Source organism: Podarcis liolepis (genome assembly GCF_965112155.1).
Source record: "Podarcis liolepis genome assembly, chromosome: 2".
Lineage (NCBI taxonomy): Eukaryota > Metazoa > Chordata > Lepidosauria > Squamata > Lacertidae > Podarcis > Podarcis liolepis.
This window is the reverse complement of record NC_139555.1, coordinates 69,127,950-69,146,805: the sequence shown is the minus strand read 5'-3', so window position 1 is coordinate 69,146,805 and position 18,856 is coordinate 69,127,950. Positions and strand designations below refer to the sequence as shown.

Sequence of the window (18,856 nt, the reverse complement as noted above, 5' to 3'; positions counted from 1 at the left end):
GAAACAGAAGAGACTATACAAGCCTTGCCAACCCTGGCATCCTCCAGATGTTCTGGACTACAACTCCCATCAGTCACTGTGGCTTGAGCTGATGTGAATTATAGTCTAAAACATCTGGAGGGCGCCAGGATTGGCAAGGCTGAACTACACTGTTCTGTTATTTATCACCATATTATCCTAAGCAAGTTGAGGTTGGCTACTGTTGTTTTTTTTTAAAAAAAAAAATTATTGCTTTTCAACCTTCCAAAAAAGAGAAAAGAAAAGAAAAAAGAAAAGAAAAGAAGAAGCAAAAGAAAAAAACAATACAGTACAATATATAAACAATACACAACACATTAACACATTAAACAAAACAAAAACAGTTCAAAAAACACACATCATACCATCTCAATATCCTCTCTTTCATTCCCTTGTTTCATCGACCTCCTCTCACCTCCCTTTTTGTATTCCATTTCTATTAATTATTTCAGCAAATCCTTTCCATCTTTCTCTATTTTCTGTCATATGATTATCTTAACATATTTTAACCTTATTTTCCATTAATACTATAATACTTATTTATGCTTAATTCCTTAAAACATTTCTACTAAAGCCATATAATTCCCTTCCAACATTTTTCTAACACTAATTAATTTTACATTATTTCCATATATAGATTTTAAACTTTTTCCAATATTCTTCCACCGTCTCTTCTCCCTGGTCTCAGATTCTGCCAGTCATTTCCGTCAATTCCATATAGTCCATCAACCTGGTGATCTTCTGTCCGAGGCTCTTAACTCTTTTCCAAGTCCCTTCTGCAGGTCTTCTTCATATTTATACATGCACTTTACTTTGTCTTCTCCTGATCTTGTTCTTACAGTGGTGCCTCGCAAGACGAAATTAATCTGTTCCGCGAGTCTCTTCATCTTGCGGTTTTTTCGCCTTGCAAAGCACGGCTATTAGCGGCTTAGCGGCTATTAGCGGCTATTAACGGCTTAGCGGCTTTAAGAAAATGGAAACAAACTCGCAAGAACTTGCAAGATGTTTCGTCTTGCGAAGCAAGCCCATAGGGAAATTCGTCTTGCGGAACGACTCAAAAAACAGAAAACTCTTTCGTCTTGCGCGTTTTTCGTCTTGCGAGGCATTCGTCTTGCGAGGTACCACTGTATTTTCCTTCCTTTGATGCTGAAAAGTAAATCTCGGGGAAATTCCCACCTAGCGATGTTTTTATTCCTTCTTGACAAGTCAGCCAAATCTCCATAGTTAAAACTAAAATTCAAAAGATATTTCCAATCGTATTTCAAAGTTCCTCCAAGCCCCACAACTCCAGTCTCCTCCTGACCCAAGTCCAAGTCCCAAAGGTCAATAAATCCCTGCATGAAGGGATCTATCCAACTTTCCTTCTCCAGTCCAAGCGGGGCTCCAATCCTCAAAGTCTGACTTTCTCTAAATTCAGTCATAAAAGGCATCAACTTATAGTCATCATGTGAGGCTGGGGCTCTCTCCCTCTCCACTTGTGCTACTTTAGGTTCCACAACAACAACTTTCTCCCCTACCTTCTCCTCAATTTGCCATGTCAAAGTAGATCCCTGTATCGATTCCTGAATAGTTTCTGTATTAATATTCACTTTTTGTCCCAAATTAGTCACTTTTTGTTCCAAGTTATCAATTTTTATAATCATCACATCCGTCTTCTTATGGAGCTGTTCCAGTGAGTCATTAATCTTACATAATGCAACCACTAAGGCTTCTTCTGTCAACATTCTTAATGGTCCAAGGTCAATCCCAGATTCTCACAGTCTTATCTTGCAGCTGGAAATTTCCCCAGCTCAGCTCATGTAACAATTTTAAATGCTTCCTCTAGGGGGAAACAATTTCTATTTGTATCAATCCTTTTAAGCACAGTTCAAGCAATAAAGTTACCTTTACTCCTTTTTAAACGCAAAGGAGCCGATGGAAACAATGTATTTCTCTTCTTTAACTTACTGTCAACAAACGATCTATTCACAGTCAATGAGCATATCCAAAACTTCAGTATTACTAGCAGCCCGTTTCCAGGTTCAGAGCGGTGGTAATTTGACTTTCTTCATTCTCTCCTGCAGGCTTACGCGGTCTAAAATTTCCCCCCTCTTCTCCTGCTTCCAAGGGGGGTTTGATGATTTTAGCCGATGGAAGGTTAATCCTTTATGAAAAGCTTTCCAAGACTTTAGCTTGCAGCCTCTTTGCTTTCAGTCTATTTACAAAAGGGGAAGGCGGACTTCCTGTTTCAAACCTCCCCTGTTCCGGTGCCAAATTAAGACGTTTAAAAATCCAATTTTCCATTCTACTCACGGGTAGTTGTTTTAAGATCAAATTGTCCACAGGAAAAAGTCAGCGCTCTCCGGCAACAGCAATGCGGCTTCACTCCGTGAAAGAAGCAGTCAATTCGAAGCACCGCGCCACTCACCCCACGTCGCTCCGGATCCCCGAAACCGGGTTTCCCTGCGAGTAGGGGAGGCGCAAAAGGTGCCAGCCGAATCCCACATTCACAGGCTTCTCCCGCCTGTGATTTTTTTGTGGGTCCCCGCCTTCGCTGTGGCGGCCAGACCCTAATTTCCACGGAGCAGATTCCTCCCGGTCAGAGGAAATCCGCCATTGTTGGAGGCACCAACCCGGAAGTTCCTGGGGTTGGCTAGTGTTTATCCACCTCAGGGGTTAAATAGGATAACCTTCCATATACCACACTGACAATGGAGGCTGATGCCCATTGAGATGGGTAGGGCAAAGGACAGGTGGTCAACAGTAGATGGAACCAGAGCTTTGGGTCTGGTTGAGACCAGACTGAGATTAGTGGGGCAAAGCCCTATTCACTCTTATGGACCAGCCTCTACTGTACACGAAGTTTCTTGGAAGAAAAGTGGGACACAAAAACTTGATAAATTATACAACTGTCAGCATTTTTTTTTAAAAAAACAAACAACCCCTTTCTGTTTTCTAAACAGAAAGTGCCCTAATTTTGCATGTCTCTTTGACTAGATCCTGTGCCAGAATGTCAATAGTCTGCCTTCTGGAAACTTTACCAGCTTCCTGTGTAGTACAAAGTGTGGAGCATCTGCAATGGGGACATGGAGAGCAGAGACCCAATATGATTTGCCTGCCCAGTGCATTCCTTTAAATCAGAGGTGGGGAACCTTCTTCTGATGAAGGTTCATTGGGTGACATGAAAAGTCAAACAGGGGCCACAGCCAATGGTGGGCAGAGCCATCATCAAGAGCGGGTGGGGTCTGCAGGAAGGCATAGCACCCTTTTTGTACCACCCTATTTCCACTCTACCTTTCCCAAAGCAGAAGCAATGCCAGGGTTTTTATGCCATGGGGGGCGGACAGATGGACGGTGTGCTGGAGAACAGAAGAGGGGCTTCAGGAGGCAGAAGGGCTGGAGGATGCTGAAGGCTGCCTGAAATCAGGGCAAGGACCACACGCCATCCCCAGGAGTCTGGTTCCCTAACCCAGCTTTAAATGGTTTTGTCAGTTTCTCTCCTGCTTGTGATTACCGTTGCAAGTAAGTTCAGACCTGTCGGGGGAAAACCAGGAAATGCACCAGGAGCTATATAGCACTCTGGTTTGCCCTTCAACATTCCTGCATCTATATACCCAAGGCAAACCCTGCTATGCAGAAGGGTGATCAGCTTCTGCCATGGTGGTGATGGCCGATGCAAGCAGGAACTGATGAATGGTTCATTAGCAGGACATTTTAAGATGTTAGACCCAAAACAAAGGCGGCATATGTGTGCACACAGCACTTGGCTCTGCTTCATCTAGCAAAACCACCCCATCACTGGGACACTGGGTTTTGTAAACTCTGGGTACGAGAGCATAATGTGCATTCTGCACATATGCAGAATTTGCCAGCAAGCTGCTTTTTAAGAATAACAAAAGACTCTAGCTCTCATGATTGCAGACACGCGTTTGGAATGACGTCGGCAGAGTCTGATATTCATACTCAGGCTGCACTTCTGCTGATTAGTGGTGTGTGCAGGATATCAAAATGGCGCCACCTACCTCCTTGCGCTCTGCCCACCCGCTCCAAGCCCCCTGTTTCCCCTTCTCTCAGATCCCTTCCCACTTCTGTTTTCTGCCACCCGAGCTCTTGCCAGAGGACTCTAAATCCTTTTCAGAACTTGCTCGTTGCAGAAGGGGAGCTATGCAAAATAGAAGAATGTAAATAGTTTGATTTGCATAATTTATTTTCCAAGCAATATAATTTATACCTCTTTGGTATCAAGCGCACATAGCACCATCCACCGCAAGACGCTGCGAAGCAATTTAGGGCAAAACTACCCACTGCAAGGCAAACACCGTGGTCTCTGCCCTTTAACATTCATTTTCAGGAGGTAAGGGCATTTTCAGGGAAGAATTGGTAGGGGCTGACTACCCCTTCCAGCCAACATCACTGCTCCATTGCAAACTGGTGTTTCAGTGCCAACTCGACGCGAGCCAGTTCTGCCCCTGCCCCCAACAGTCCCCCCCCCGCTTTTCCCTCCACATCAGAGGCTAGAAAATCAGCTGGAAGAAAAACAACCCACCCTGAACCCCATGGTATATATAGGGAGAAATTAGCATCTTCAGTTAGCGTTCGGCACCCCCACCCCCCAGCTGTTTCTCCCTTACAAATACAGTGGTTAAGTACTTAATTCATTCCGGAGGTCCGTTCTTAACCTCAAACTGTTCTTAACCTGAAGCACCACTTTAGCTAATGGGGCCTCCTGCTGCCGCCGGAGCACGATTTCTGTTCTCATCCTGAAGCAAAGTTCTTAACCCGAGGTACTATTTCTGGGTTAGCGGAGTCTGTAACCTGAAGCGTATGTAACCCGAGGTACCACTGTAGCTCCCTCTGTATTACCTTTGCAAATGCACATCTGAGAAGCAGGTTTTTGTTGAAGTAATGTGTGGTGTCCGTAAGCTCCACCTTTGACCAGATTCACAGGGAAATCTCCAGGCGCAACCTATGTAGAGAGGGGGCTATAGAAGACCTACCCCCAAACTGTAGCAACTGAACCATGGGGTGGCACCCTGTGGCTGCCTAGATGTTCCTGGACTCCAACTCTCATCAACCATGACCATTGGTGATTCTGACTGAGGCTGATGGGAGTTGGAGTCCTGGAACATTTGGAAGGCCCTCATGTTCCCCATCCATGATCCAAAGCCTTCAGACTTGGTGGGTCCTTCCCCCCACCCAGGAACAAGCATGTGCTAGTGCTGCTGGAAAAGGCGCAACACCCCATTGCTCTTCTCCCCACCTTCAGTGAATGCACTAGAAGAGCTGCAGCAGCACCAACTGGAATGAGAATGTGCTGGCTAAGCATTTCTGTGTTAGGTGGGCACACTGCACCCAGCCCGAGCCAGGATAGAAGGGAGACAAGCTATGGACAATCCCTTCTCAGCCCCTCATGTATGAAGACAAGAAAATCTAATGAGTTAACCACTGGCAAGAGAACCTAACACACTTATGGCCCTCCTCTGCAAAGCTCATGCCTCCCTGGAAGAACTCTGGGGAGAGAGCTGTGGATGGCACAGCAGGGGCAGGGACTGGCATGGAAAAGGAGCAACAAAGCTGCCCAAGGTGGGAATAGCAGAGGACTGAAGAAGAGGTGTCAACATATAAAGCAGCTTCATAGTGGGATGCTAAGCTTCTGGCTCACACCAAACCCAATTTATCCTGCAGGGGTCGTACAGCCACCATCCCCATAGTGGGAAGGCATGGTGCCATGCAGCACCCTTCCCATGGCTGGCTAGGCAAGGCAACAGCCACACTGCAGGGAGCCGGACACAGATAATGGCACAAATGAGATTGACTCTAATCCAAAAAGCCAAATCCGCTAATTGGCAGCTCAGGACCAGGCTCTTTCCGGGAATGTAGCTGCAGCTGCTTTCGGAGAAGACCTTGTGATCAGGCACACCTCTGGGCCCAGCAAGCGGCAAAGGCAGGATGTGAACTCGAGTCCCCTTGGTGGGCACATGTCTTACTGGCCCAGGCCACGCAGGCGCTGAGGCAGCGCCAGCAAACATGCCAGGATACACAAAGCCAGCTCCAGAAGGTGGCAAGATGGGAAATATGCCAGGGACTGGAGGCCAACAAGGGCTGAGGAAGCTAGGAAAAGGCAACGAGGATGTCCTTGATTTCCTGTATAATAGCTGTCCTGTATAGTTATATCTCACTGGTTAATGAACTATAAGGGTATTCTAATGCTCAGGAACCTCTAGCATCCTAATGGGGGTCCTGCGGATATTCAGCCAGGGTTAATAGCAAGTGAGAAAGTGGCTGAGGGGTTCTTACCTGGATTTATATGGCTTAGGAGCTGGGGACCACATCAATCTGTGCTCAGGGTTTATCGGCATGAATTATTCTGTCCCAGGAAAATTCATTAGCTCGCATGCACATTGCTGATTCCTCTTGGAATCTGGACACACTCCCTGTGAAAGCAGGTTCCTTGGGGAAATTACGTGACTGCGGTTCCAGGGCTCACGGAAGGTCCAGCACTGCGAAAGACAGTCCATGGCAATCTGGGGGGGCAACTCACCTTCCTCACAGCCCATTGAGAAGAGAAAAAAACACCTTCAACCTCAGCCTGGGCCATATTATTTCATGTTGGCTTCCAGCTTACAAATGAGATATATATAGCCTGCAAATTATACTATATATTACACACACAAACATGGAATCAAAAGCCAGAGATTAGTTGGGCGGAATGTCCTCGCAGCCGTGAAGTCGCTGCCGTTTTGAAGGTAACAATGAGGCTGAACCAACATAGGCAGCTAAACACCGACAAAGAGCACGTCGACGCATGTGGCACTGCAGAACGAAGAAACAACGGACGGGGGCTGGCAGGGCAGCTCGGGGTGGGAGCGCATCAGAAAGCAAGAGGATTTAGGGGCTTTCCAGACAATGTGGTTTTCAGAAGGGTAACGAGTTCTGCTTACTAATTTACTGGGCTCCTGCCAGATGATGTCGCCCCAGCGAGAGTATCTCTTACTGAAGGTAGGGAAGAATTGTGGTTCCCCAGAACTCAACCCACTCAGCTCAACTGCTACGAATCTGAGATTCTTTTCCCAGGGAAGCACACCGACTGCACTGGAAAGTACTGTGTGTTTTGGAGTAGCGGGGGAAGTGATTAGTTACCGCCCATGACATGATCTATTACACTCCTCATTATATGCTGGACTCCACATTGTGTACTTGTGTCATCCTCCAAAACACAAACGAGAAAACCCAACCCTGTTATCCAGGCAGTAACCCAGTTTGGAAAGGTGGATTAAATGAGTTATTTCCTTATCCAGGAAATCTCAGTGCCAACAAAGACATCTAGGGGCAGAAGGGCTGGCCTAACAACCCACACACTTTACCTTGGCTGAAATGTGTATTGGAGGAGAAGCAGGAGGAAGACTAGCACACAGTGAGGCAAACAGTTTAGAAACTAAAATTTGATAGAACCATCAAAACTTCAGAAGAATGGACAAAGCAGAAGGGTTGTGCTGGAACAAAGAGAAGGCATTAGCTTTTTAGGACAGAGCCTAGTGTTTGAACTGGGCTTACTTTCTAAAAATGGCATTACTCAGTTCTGCTTTCTAGAAATGGTCTCACCAAGCTGGTATCTGGCCTAGTGTTCTGTCTAGCAACAGTAAACAGTAAACATTCGTTTTTGAAACTTTGGGGGAGGGGGGACTGACATGGGCTTATCAATTTTGGAGGGCCTTACTACCTAGCAGTTCGAAAGCACGTCAAAGTGCAAGTAGATAAATAGGTACCGCTCTGGCGGGAAGGTAAACGGCGTTTCCATGCACTGCTCTGGTTCGCCAGAAACAGCTTAGTCATGCTGGCCACATGACCCGGAAGCTGTAGGCTGGCTCCCTCGGCCAGTAAAGCGAGATGAGCACCGCAGCCCCAGAGTCGGTCACGACTGAACCTAATGGTCAGGGATCCCTTTACCTTTACTACTTACAGAACTGGTGTCCCTTGTTTGCCCCTCTAAGTAAGGGGGTTTTCTTGACACAGGACGCAGGGAAGCAGAAACCAGCTCACAGGAGTTTGAGGACAAGCTGCCAAAGGACCATGAGACATCCTCAGAGCCCAAGCAAGAACACTTGGTATTCTATTTTTTAAAAACAAATTACTTGTTTTATAATTTACTTTTTTATTTTTTTCACTTCTACAGATGCAAAACGCCCTGTGCCAATGCGGCAGGGAGTGCTTGCTATACTTTTACAGTCTGGGAGGAAGGAAACAGGAAACCTGCATCCCTTCTCTCCTCTCCATTGCAGACATTGCCCACCATTTCCAGCTGAATGGTTTTGTCTTTTTATCTAACCCCCACCCCTTCTCACTTTAAGATATGACTACTGCACGCTGCCTCTGCTTAGGGCTGAAATGCATGTGCACCCTTATGTGTGGTGTTTTTTTTTAAAAAAAGCAAATAAAAATAGAAAGAGCCACAAATAGACTTTCTGGAATCTAACGAAGTGTCTATATCCTCGGCAGCGGGGTTTGTCATGCTATAGCAGCAGCAGCAGCATCAAGGATGGCCACAATGCTTCCACTAAGGAGATGGGGGCAGGGGAAGCAGTTAAAAAACAAAACAGTGAGAAAAATGGCCTAAATCAGAAAAGCAAGTGGAGGGGAGGGGAAGAAGGAAGGATGCTTTGATCTCTACATCACGGCATCCAACAAAAAGTGAGTGGAAGTTTAGCTAATGTGTTTTTACGCATCTCTTCCTTTAGCAAGGAGCTTGGGGAATGTGCCCCTTCCTTCCCACTTTGGGCTGATGGCTAGAAGCCGGCCCAAGGTCACCTCGAAACAGTGTTAGAAACTCAGATAGATAAGCTAAGCACCAAATTGCACCTTAAATCTAGGCTATGGTTGCTGCAATGGAATGTCTGTTCGCAAGGGGGCTGGACTAGATGACCCTTGGGATCCCTTCCAACACTACGATTCTATGATCTCGACTACATCTGCTTGACAGTAGCTTCTGCTCTTACAAGAATCTGCTCGTCCTGCTATGCAAGAAGGAGAAACACAAACAGTGGAAATGGAATTGACTATGGACTAAGGCAGAGGATTTTAAACTGGCGCCCAGAAATCTCCACGTACTGCAGTTGCAACTGGACCCGCACCAGTAGCTTGGCGAATTTCGAACGCGGCCTGGAAAGTATCGCAGTCAAGCGAAGATCTGGGTCTCCCAGGTCTCAGTGCAACACTCTAACCTTCCCACCACACTGCAAAATGTTGTGCTCCTGCCTGAGCTGTCCAGCTATGGCCTCTGGTGGGGAAGGGGGGCTGCTTTGCATTGGGCAGAGAAACCGCATAACACAGTTGGTACCTTTGGAATGAATGGAGCGGATAACTGGTTAGCTATCTGCGTGAATCCAGAGCGGCTCTGTGTCCCCTTTTCCCAGGTGACCTTGTGGAGCAGCCAAGCCTAGCACTAAAAGCAGAGTCACCCACACTCACCTCCGTTCGAACAATGGGTAGCTAATTTTAGTAGTCTTTAGCCACTGCTAGTTTGCCCCCCCCACCCACCCCGCAGCATGCCCCAAGCTAGCAGCTGGAGTCAAACATTTCCAAGGGCACCTGCAGGCATCTGAACTTGAGCGGACAGGAAGAGATAGAGCCTTTCACAAATGACAGGGATGTCTGGCAGCCCTATCATGCGAATGGGGCAGAAAAGCTCTGAATTCCCTGTCTCCAAACCGAGCAATTAGGCTGCTAGCAGGGGCTGCATACAACTTCTCCCCGGAATATAATTGCTCCCCACGGGTGGGAATGGAAGGAGATCAGCAGCAGCTGTTTTCCTTTCACTAAACAGAGCCCCACTGAGGCCCTCCCAGCGGCACAACCCACCATTGCCACCAGCAAGCGGCAGGTGAGCCCAGGCTTCCCTTCCCGCTATTTATTATTGTGTTTATACCCCACCTTTGCAAGGAGCCTAAGGTGATGTACATGGCTCTCCCTTATCATCCTTCACAACAACCCTCTGAGGTAGGTTAGGGCTTAAGAGTTGGTGGTTGGCCCTCCTATAAAGCCCCCCAGTGAGCATCGTGGCCAAGTGGGCGATTCGAACCCTTGTCTCCCAGGTCCTAGCCCGACACTCTAACCACTACACCACCTTGGCTGCCTTTTTTCTTGCACTCCCAGCCCAGCTCTGTAGTTTGTAGTGCCAGGATCTTGTCCAATGATCCATGTGTTGATCCTCCCTCCTCCTGCAGAGCTGGTGGGTTGCAGCATGCTTCTTAGTACGAGTGAAGCTGCAAGGCCTAACCCTCTGCTCTGGATCATCCCACCATGGGCTAGTCAAAGGGAGAGGAGTGTGGGGCAATGAGGGGCACCTCTCAGTGAAATGAGAGGTGGCAGCAGCAGAGAAGAACTTCCACCCAAGACCACCTGGATGCTTACTGACTCCAGAGTTTCCTAATGCCTGCAATGTGAAAGGGGGCATGAAATTCTCCTAAAAGGAGATAAATTACACCCACCCACCCACACCCACTTAAGAGGGGGAGCTCACCTATTCCACGGCAGTCATCAATTTTACTTTTCTGTCTCCGAGTAAAAATAAACCACGCGTGCACACAATACTCAAAACATGACCAGCTTGTGTTTAAAGAGACATCCTCGCTACACCTTCTCCCACCAGGCCACAATTCCAAAAGGAAGCCTTCTGTACTTATGGCTTCTGGCTTATCCCAAGTGCCTGCAGTTAAGGGAGGGCTGAATGCATCAGGCAACAAAAATGTTTTCACCACCAACCAAGTATTAGGGCCACTGCAAGCATCTGCTGCGTAGCCCACCAAAAGCACCAGGTTTCTGCAGACAGAGCAGGAACAAGACACCAATCCCTGCTGCCTGCCCCCCACCCCCCAGCCCTAGAGTGGAAAGGGAGAGGAGCAGACCCCCACCCCCAGCGCCACCCCCCTTGTGCAGCCCCTGGCCCATGCACATGTGTTTCTAATGCACCGCGAGCCCCAGGGAACCCGTGTGCAGAAAAACGGCACCAAATTCCTTTCTGATCGAGTAATGGGCCCCAGCAGCCTCCGCATGGGGGAGGGGCAGCTTGGACCACCAGACCCTCCGCAAAGGGGAGGGGGAGGGGGAGGGGGAGGGAGGAAAGCAGCACATGAAACCTCCTCCTTTTGTGGAAGGGGCAAGGCCGGAAAACAAAGCTTGGCCTGAGGATGGGGAGCGCATTTAGGGATTCTCAGAGAAAGCAAAGACTAACTGTCATCAGGCGGATCGCAGCTCTGGGTCTGTCCCACCCCCACCCCCCAAGCGCGCAACCTGCTCTGGATTCCCCAGTATTAGGCCACAGCCTCTGCAGGCCTGCGCTCCAATGCAATCCGCACCTGCGCAACAGGGAGCATGCCTTACAAAGAGCACATGGGCTAATGTAATCCCAAGGCAATGGAAAACCAAAATGCGGGCAGGTACCTCTCATCCAAGGTCCACATCTAAGCACTCCCCCCCACACACACTTCCCCCATTGTAGCCCAGGACCTCCCCCCATCCTGCTAGCTCTCTGGGCACCAGCTTCCAAGCAGGCCCACATGTGCCATCCCTACAGCTGGCGATTGCAGAAAGCACAATTCAGACGGGGCTGCTTCCTCAAGGGCTGCCAGTGGCCTGGCCATTTCGCCACTGCCCTGGTGGGCCAGCCCTGTAGAAGGTCACAGGTGGATGGGAGGCAGCAGCAGCAGCGGCGCCAGAGCCGAGCCAGCACTTTCTACCCCACCCAGCGCAGAGAGGGAGAGAGGCCTTTGTCCTTCCTCCACCAGCTGTTTTTTTTCTGCCATGTTCAGCACTTTTGGTGGCTCTCAATCAGGAGTCGCTCCTGCCAGGTGATTGAATGGATGCCCCACAGCTCAGTAAGCAAGCGCTGCCTGTCTGGGGATTTACTGCTCCCCACAAAGGTAGGCAGGCTGTCTCACCCCAATGACCTTGAGCTACAGGAGCTGGCCAGGTGCCCCCCCTCCTCCACCCCCTACTGGATTTCTCTGGAGCCTGGATTTCTCAGACCACATGCGCTGGTGCATTGACAGCTGCTGGCCCACCAGGGTGGGGCTCCCCACATAAAGAAGTTATTGTTCAGCCCCACCCCTTCACCCCCAGCTGCCTCTCACAGCTCCTGCCAGGGAACATGACCCAGAAGAAGGGATGAGCAGGCTCCTTCACCCAGTTTCCTAGAAGCCCGGGCAGGGTTTCCTTTGTGCCGAAGTTCAAGCCCAGATTTCATTTTTAAGTGCCAGAGCTGAATCCTGGAACATGCCTCTGTGCATATGCCATGTGTCGTCCCTATGCCCTACTCGGCCCAACCACACATTTAGAGTGAAGCAGCATGGCTTTGGATTATTAGAAATTACGTACAGGGCAAACGCAGGGCGGGGCTTTTTCATGCTACGTCTCTGCACGGTCTGATCTTAGTTAGCCACTTTGATGATCTGGAGATTTTTTATTCTCTAAAGCAGCAGAGCTCCCCGCCCCCATAAACTGCACCCTAGACCTACAGAGACCACCCACGTGCCACAGCTCTTGCGAGCTCAAGCCACGCTGGAGCTGGGGAAAACTCTCCCAGAAATGGGGAGGTGACTCACAGGGAGTCAGAAAACAGGGAGCCAGGAATCTCCACTTGCAAGACGGTTTTAAGGACAAGGTACTGGGGGTTCTTTTGCAATGCTTTAGAGAGAAGGAGTGGGACCCTGCACAAGGTTGGCCTTTGATATTTGTTACCTTCAAATCCTGTTCTCCCAACTCTAGGCTCAAATCCCAGTGGTCCCCTCTATACATTTCCTCAGCTGCATGGCTTCCCAAACCCCACCCAGTGACTGGGCCTGCTCCAAAAGGGCAGCCCAACCTTCCCTCTTCCATAGTCTACATCTCTCTGTCCCACTGAATACCCTCCCAACCCTCTCCTGCTGAGAGTTCAGCCTTCTTCTGCTCTGGCCCTCGCTGATGAAGTTGTCCTTTGTCTTTGCCATCAATTATTTTCACACGGAGAGATCTGGGCACAGCTAATGGATCAGAGGCCTGCCCTGGGCCCCCAAAGTGGGGACAGCCTCTAACCACCGAAGAGAGAGATAACACCTTGGAAGAGCACATGGCATGGGAGGGGGCGGGAAGCCCCTTCAACCCCACACCAGATGGAAGGGACTTTCTCTCCCAAGGCCAGCTTGATGCAAGCACTTCTGCTGCTCAGGAAGCAGGAGCAGACACAGCAAGGCCAGCCAGCAGAGACGGGATCCCGGTGGCAGGGTAGTTGAGTTGCAAAAATACACGCACACAGGTGCCAGGAATCTAGATTCAGGTAGGTAGCCGTGCTGGTCTGACGCAGTCAAAATAAATAAATAAAAATGTCCAGTAGCACTTTCGAGACCAACTAAGTTTGTTCTGAATAGAAGTTTTCGTGTGCATGCACACAATTTTAAAATTTATTTCAAGGTGCCAGGAAGGCAGAGAGAGACTCCAGTAGGAGGTAAGAACCAATTCGGTGTAGCGGTCAGAGAAGAAGCTGCCGACGTGGTCCTCCCAGATATTGCTCCAACTCTTGCCAGACTTGGCCAGCACAATCAATGGGCAGGAATGATGGCAGCAGAAGTCCAGCAACATCTGGGGGCCCCACACTGACTCCCTGGGTAAGGACAGGACCAGGGAGCTCAGGATTGGAATCCCTGTCCAGCCACAAAGCTAGGCCATTGGGCCAGTCTGTCTCTCTCTCTCTCCTTCTCCCCACCTTCTCTTTAACCCACCTTATAGGGTTGTCGTGAGGATAAAATGGAGAAGGAAAACCAAGGATGCCACAGAAAGCTTTTTGGAGGAAGCATGGGATAAATAGCCAGAATATGATAAAATAGAGATAGGTCGCACAACAGTGGAGCAGGGGGAAAGTCACAAAAAGGAATGATAATTATAGGAAGGGGGGAATCTGGGATCCATAGTAGGAGAGATTTTAGTAATATTTTCACAAGGGAGGTGTAAAGTTAGCGGGTGCAGTGAGTCTGAACAGTCAAAGCTGGTTAGGAGGCTAGATTCTCTATCCAGTCTCTGGCCAGCCTGCAGCATAGTAATTTATATCCTGCATCTGTGGAGGCGGTGGGGGTGGTTTAGCTTCTTCCTCTTCAGACTGACACAGGGCAGAGCACTAAAATCAGAGTACTGCTATAGAGCTCCCTGGCAGGAATATTTTTTGACTCGGATCCAAGATATGCTGAACCTCTAAACCCTTCTCTGCTCACTTGGAATATCTCTTTCGCAAGCCGCTCAGAAACTGGGGCTAGAGACTAAATAAGACATAAAAGGCTAGTAGACCAATTGCTAAACCGCTGGGGACATTTACTCCGCAGAATCTTACTGGCTGCAAGGCTAGATTCTCATCCTGGCAATTGCCAGACAGGCACCAGCTTTTCAGAAAGGATCAGATTCAGGTGAGTTGAGGGCAGCCCTCTGGTGAGCAGTTCACCAAGGGGGCACTAGGTTCCACTCAGGCTGGATTCCCTTTGTGCTCTCTTCTCCTTAAGACAAGAAAACATTGCCCAGGAGACAAATCCATTAGCACACCCAGAGCACTCAGCCCACTCAGAGCACTAGACACCACTGCAGAAGCGACCCCATTTTCCATTCAAGAGATCCCCCCTCCCCCGTTTGAGGCCCTGCCAGCAGTACTGATTATATTTCCCATCACCTGTGGCCGACATCTGCCGCTCACTGTCTATCATCCCACAATGACAGTCCATTGTCCTGGAGATTCGGGTGCCTCAGCGTGGGTGCTACTAATTTTGCTTGGCTCTTCCTTCTCAATCTTCCCCAATAATCTCCTATGCACCATCATTGATAACCAAACCATTATTGTATTCCTATGGCCCTCCATACATTTTTGGACTCCAGATCCCATCTGCCCCAGCCAGCATTGCCATTATAGCCAGGGGTGATGGGAGTTGTAGTCCAACAACATCTGGAGGGCCAAAAATATATCCCTGACATACTGACAATTTTACAGTGGGGAGGGGGGCAGGAAGGAAAGAAAGGCCCCTGCTTTTAGGCATTTTCAGTAGGTTAAGTCTGAAAGTGGGGAGATTACTTCCTCTTCACTCTCTGCCTTCCTTAGTTTGCCTTTGTCTTGGAGGGTGACCTGTCCTCCCACCTCTCAAATTCATGCCTTTCTGAGCACACAACTGCACCCCCTCCACCCACACTGTCATCTCATTTTTGTGTGTGCGTGTCCCACTTTCTACAACAAACACCACACATACTATGTGCCCGCTAACCAGCCAGACTCCTTTCTGTTTGCATGTGTGTGCGCGTATCATTTGTGGGATACGTCTCCAGCTGAACAGACCAAGAGGCCTGGCTTGCAAGCTGGAAACAAGAGAGGGGTGTCTGAAGTGCCTGGGTTTTGAAAGAGAAGGAAGCAAGCAAAGAGGAGCAGCTGGAGACCTTCTGGTCTAGAAGGAAGAGGAGGAACCGGGTGGGGAAGAGCAAACTACAAAGAAGCAACAGCAAAATAAAGCACTGGGGAGGAGGGGAGGGAAACTGATAGCAGTGCAGAGTTTACTCCATTTGCACTAGCAAAGTTATAAATTGTCAGGCTGCAGCAGGTAAGAGTACTGATGAAGCTTTATCTAAAGAGAACAACCAAGCTCTATGACTCTCCACAAGCTGACATGGAGCTAGTAAGTGGCATACCAGGACCACTGCCTCCTTCCTCTGTCCCCCTGTAATCTATGCGCTGCTGATGTGGGCAGCTCCAGCACCATTGTGAAAGGAGAGGCTGAAAGGAAAGCAGTTGTGATGGGTTTCAGCTTCTGAACCAGAAGGTTCATGCTGCCCAAAGGCCACTAGCGTTTGAAAAGACCTTGCCTCGGAAGGATGCCACACACCTGCACACCCCAGGTTAGCAAGGAAGGGGGTCAGAAATGGCCCTTGGAAGTGAAAGTGGTGGCTCACAGGGAGAAGAGCACTTTCACATCCACAGGGCGCGTTTTCATTTTTTTCATTTTGGCCTTCCGGAGACAAATGAGCTTTCAGCAACCTGAGTGGGAAGAGAAAAACCACAACAGCCGATACAGAGAGCAGAGCTCCTGGCAGACAGAAAGGGCAGGGTGTGGTAGGGATAGTATGAAGTGGACCCAGGAGATGTAAGAAACTATTTGCAGAGAGAGAAAACACTGCATGTCAGTGCAGACTGAGAAAGTGAGGATCAGGGCAGAAGAAATCTCATAGGATTTCAGATTCTGGGTTAGCAACTCTGGGAGGAGAAGGGAAAAACAACAACAATTCTCCAAGCACACTATGGACTTGGTTTCTTTAAGAAGCATAAAGTACTTGTCAGTTAGGTTTTCAAAAAGCAAAAGCATTTCCTAAGAGCTGCTCTGGAACAGACCAGGAAGCCTATAGTGGCTCCAATTATTATCAGTCACACACAAGCACATGTACAGTACAAAGTGATTTCCATTATTCTTTAACCAGCTCATCTGCATAACAAGGTATGGGCGGTCTCCCATTCTCATTTTACACATGGGGAGCCGATGCTGAAAGAAAGTGACGTGTTCAAAAGCATCCCACAGAGGCTATAGGTGGCTACTGTTTTGAACCTAGGTCTAAGCACTTGTAAATAATTAGTCCCCCTTGTGGTGCATATTAAGGACCAGATTAAGTGCTCCATAATTGCAGGGTGAATTAATCTTACAGGAGACTACGTGGCAAGTGCTTCCTGGCAACTGAGTCCTGCTATCTTATGTTTAGGGAGCATCACTCGAGCCCTCTGTGCAATTCTGCTTCAAACAGAAAAAAGAGGTCCAGAAACTGAACTACTGGGGAGAAACCTTCTGTTGCCTGGGCCATTGCTGCAGACATGGGTGGACTGCTTCATCGCTTGCAGGGAAGTCTCAAGGCATGAGGAAGGCAAAGGAAACGTAGCATGAAGTCTCTGAAGAACCTTCTGCCTCTCACAAAGTGTGAACATTCATTGGCTGGGAACGCCAAGTATGCAGGCCTCATTAACAATAACCCCCAACACCCCCAACACACCCACACACAATTGGGTGACTGCAGAAATGGAGCACATGTCTATTGTTTGGGGCTTTGTAGGAGATGGCTCCCATTTCATCTCGGGAGGCAGCCTTCAAATCAAGGCTTCCCCATAGCAGCAGGCCCAGAAAATTGCAAATAAAGGGTTGTGCTGAAAACATCCCCCAAGTCTATTATGGGAAGAGCCCCTGCGAGCAGGGATGGGCCTTCGCTGCCAACACCACCTCCAAAGAGAAAGGAGAGCCCCTTTGCCAAGGAGACAGGCGGCCTGTGGACAGCCAGGCCTCGGCAGCCCAAAAGAAAAGGATGCGGCACTTGGGGGCCCTCGACGCCTCCTCCTTGCGCGGGGATGGCTGCCGGCGGAGGGCCCCCTTGGCTCCTCTCTGCCTCTCTCCTTCTTCTCCCCTCCAACCCCACCTCCTCTTCTCCTCCTCACAGCCCACCAGCCCCGCCCCTCCAGCCTCCAGACCCCCTCCTCCCCCTCCCCCTCGCCAGCCCCACCTTCCTTTGTGTAGCGCGTCTCTATCAGATAACTTTCAACCCAAAACTGGAGGGGAAGAGAGGCTGGTACCCGGAGGCGCGGGATAAGCGCAGATGGGCACCGGGCGCCGAGCTGGACGGCCCGGGCTGGCTCGGGAGGGCGCCGCGGGCGGACGAGCAGGTGGAAGAGGCACCGCGCGGACCCGCCCCCGCCGCATCCGAAGCGATGCGCCCGGGGATGGGGTGCGGGGAAGGATACTGCGGGAGGGTGGGGGGAAGAAAGGGGGCGCGTCCTGGCACCGGGGTGGCTCCCACAGGGCGGGCTGGTGCGCGCCTCCGACCCCCCAATTTTAGGGGTGGAAAACGCCGTCGGGACTTCTCTGAACTGCTCCCCTCCTCAAAAGAGCTCCGTGGGGCTCCAGGGCGGGACGCCGCTCAATATCCCCCCTCCGCCCCGGACTCTGAAAAGGCTGCTGGAGCATCCTCGGGCTGTGCCCTCCTTGCGCCCAACAGAAAAAGGCCTCGCCCCAGGTCCCGGGCCTGGCCGCGCGTTGCCAATGCACCATTTTGGGTTGCTAATGGCTTCTCCCCCCCCCCCGCCCCCCAGTCATGTCCCAGGTCCGGGAGGCGAGGAATCTCCCGGATCGCCTCTATGGGGAGCGGGAGGGTGGCGGGGGGGGGAGCGCTGTTGGCGACTCCCGTTAGAAAAGCGGGCGGGCAGACGCCGCCCACGCCCCCCTGCACAAAGCAGAGACGGCAGCCAGCGCCCCCCTCCCCACCGCGGGGACAAAGAGCCCGCTCCCCCGGGGGGGCTTACCAGTCGGTGGGGCTGTCCTCGCCGATCACCTCCTGGTACGAGGCCAGCAGCTCCAGGCGGTTGGCGCCGAAGCTCACGCCAGCCATGCCGGCGGCGGAGAGAGAGGGATGCTGCTTTCCGGGACGTCGGCGGAGGGGCAGCGAGGGAGCCGCGCTCGGATGGAGACAGGCCGCCTGCCTGCTTGCCTCGGAGACACTGCAGCAGTAGCAGCCGAGGGAGGGAGCCGGGCGGCGCGGAGAGGAGGCTCCGCCTGCTGGCGCACCCGGTCCTAGCGCCGGCCGCGGCTCAGCATCCCCCTCCCGCCCCTCGGCCGCCTCTCCAGCGCCGCCGCCGCCCACCTCCTCTCGATTTGTCCACATGTGGGTTGCCTGGGATCAGCCATCTTGAGCTGGATCACTTCAGGCACCACCACGTATGTGCGACGGCGGCTCCCGCTTACATTCGGCCCGAGGGAACGGGGAGAGCCGAAAGTTAGAACTCGAGGCACCTGCGCCGTCGGGCCCAAGTTTTTGCAACAAAAACCTGAGCTCCACAGAG

The 18,856-nt window shown here is 50.5% G+C and overlaps 1 protein-coding gene and 1 long non-coding RNA gene across 3 annotated transcripts in view; one reads left to right on the top strand and one right to left on the bottom strand.

The window, feature by feature from the left end:
• Positions 1-18,551, bottom strand: part of DBN1 (drebrin 1) — a 42,230-nt gene extending 23,679 nt beyond the window's left edge. The window contains exon 1 of one of the 2 annotated variants that reach the window (XM_083488358.1): positions 18,320-18,551. In XM_083488358.1, the coding sequence (XP_083344484.1) occupies positions 18,320-18,405 (86 nt within the window). In that variant the 5' untranslated portion in view covers positions 18,406-18,551. The remainder of the gene's footprint in view (positions 1-18,319) is intronic. The other variant, XM_083488359.1, reaches the window with a different exon arrangement.
• Positions 84-2,920, top strand: LOC310699931. Its single transcript, XR_014522316.1, has 2 exons — positions 84-201; positions 2,655-2,920. It is a non-coding gene; the product is annotated as an uncharacterized lncRNA (long non-coding RNA).
• Positions 18,552-18,856: the final 305 nt, after the last annotated feature.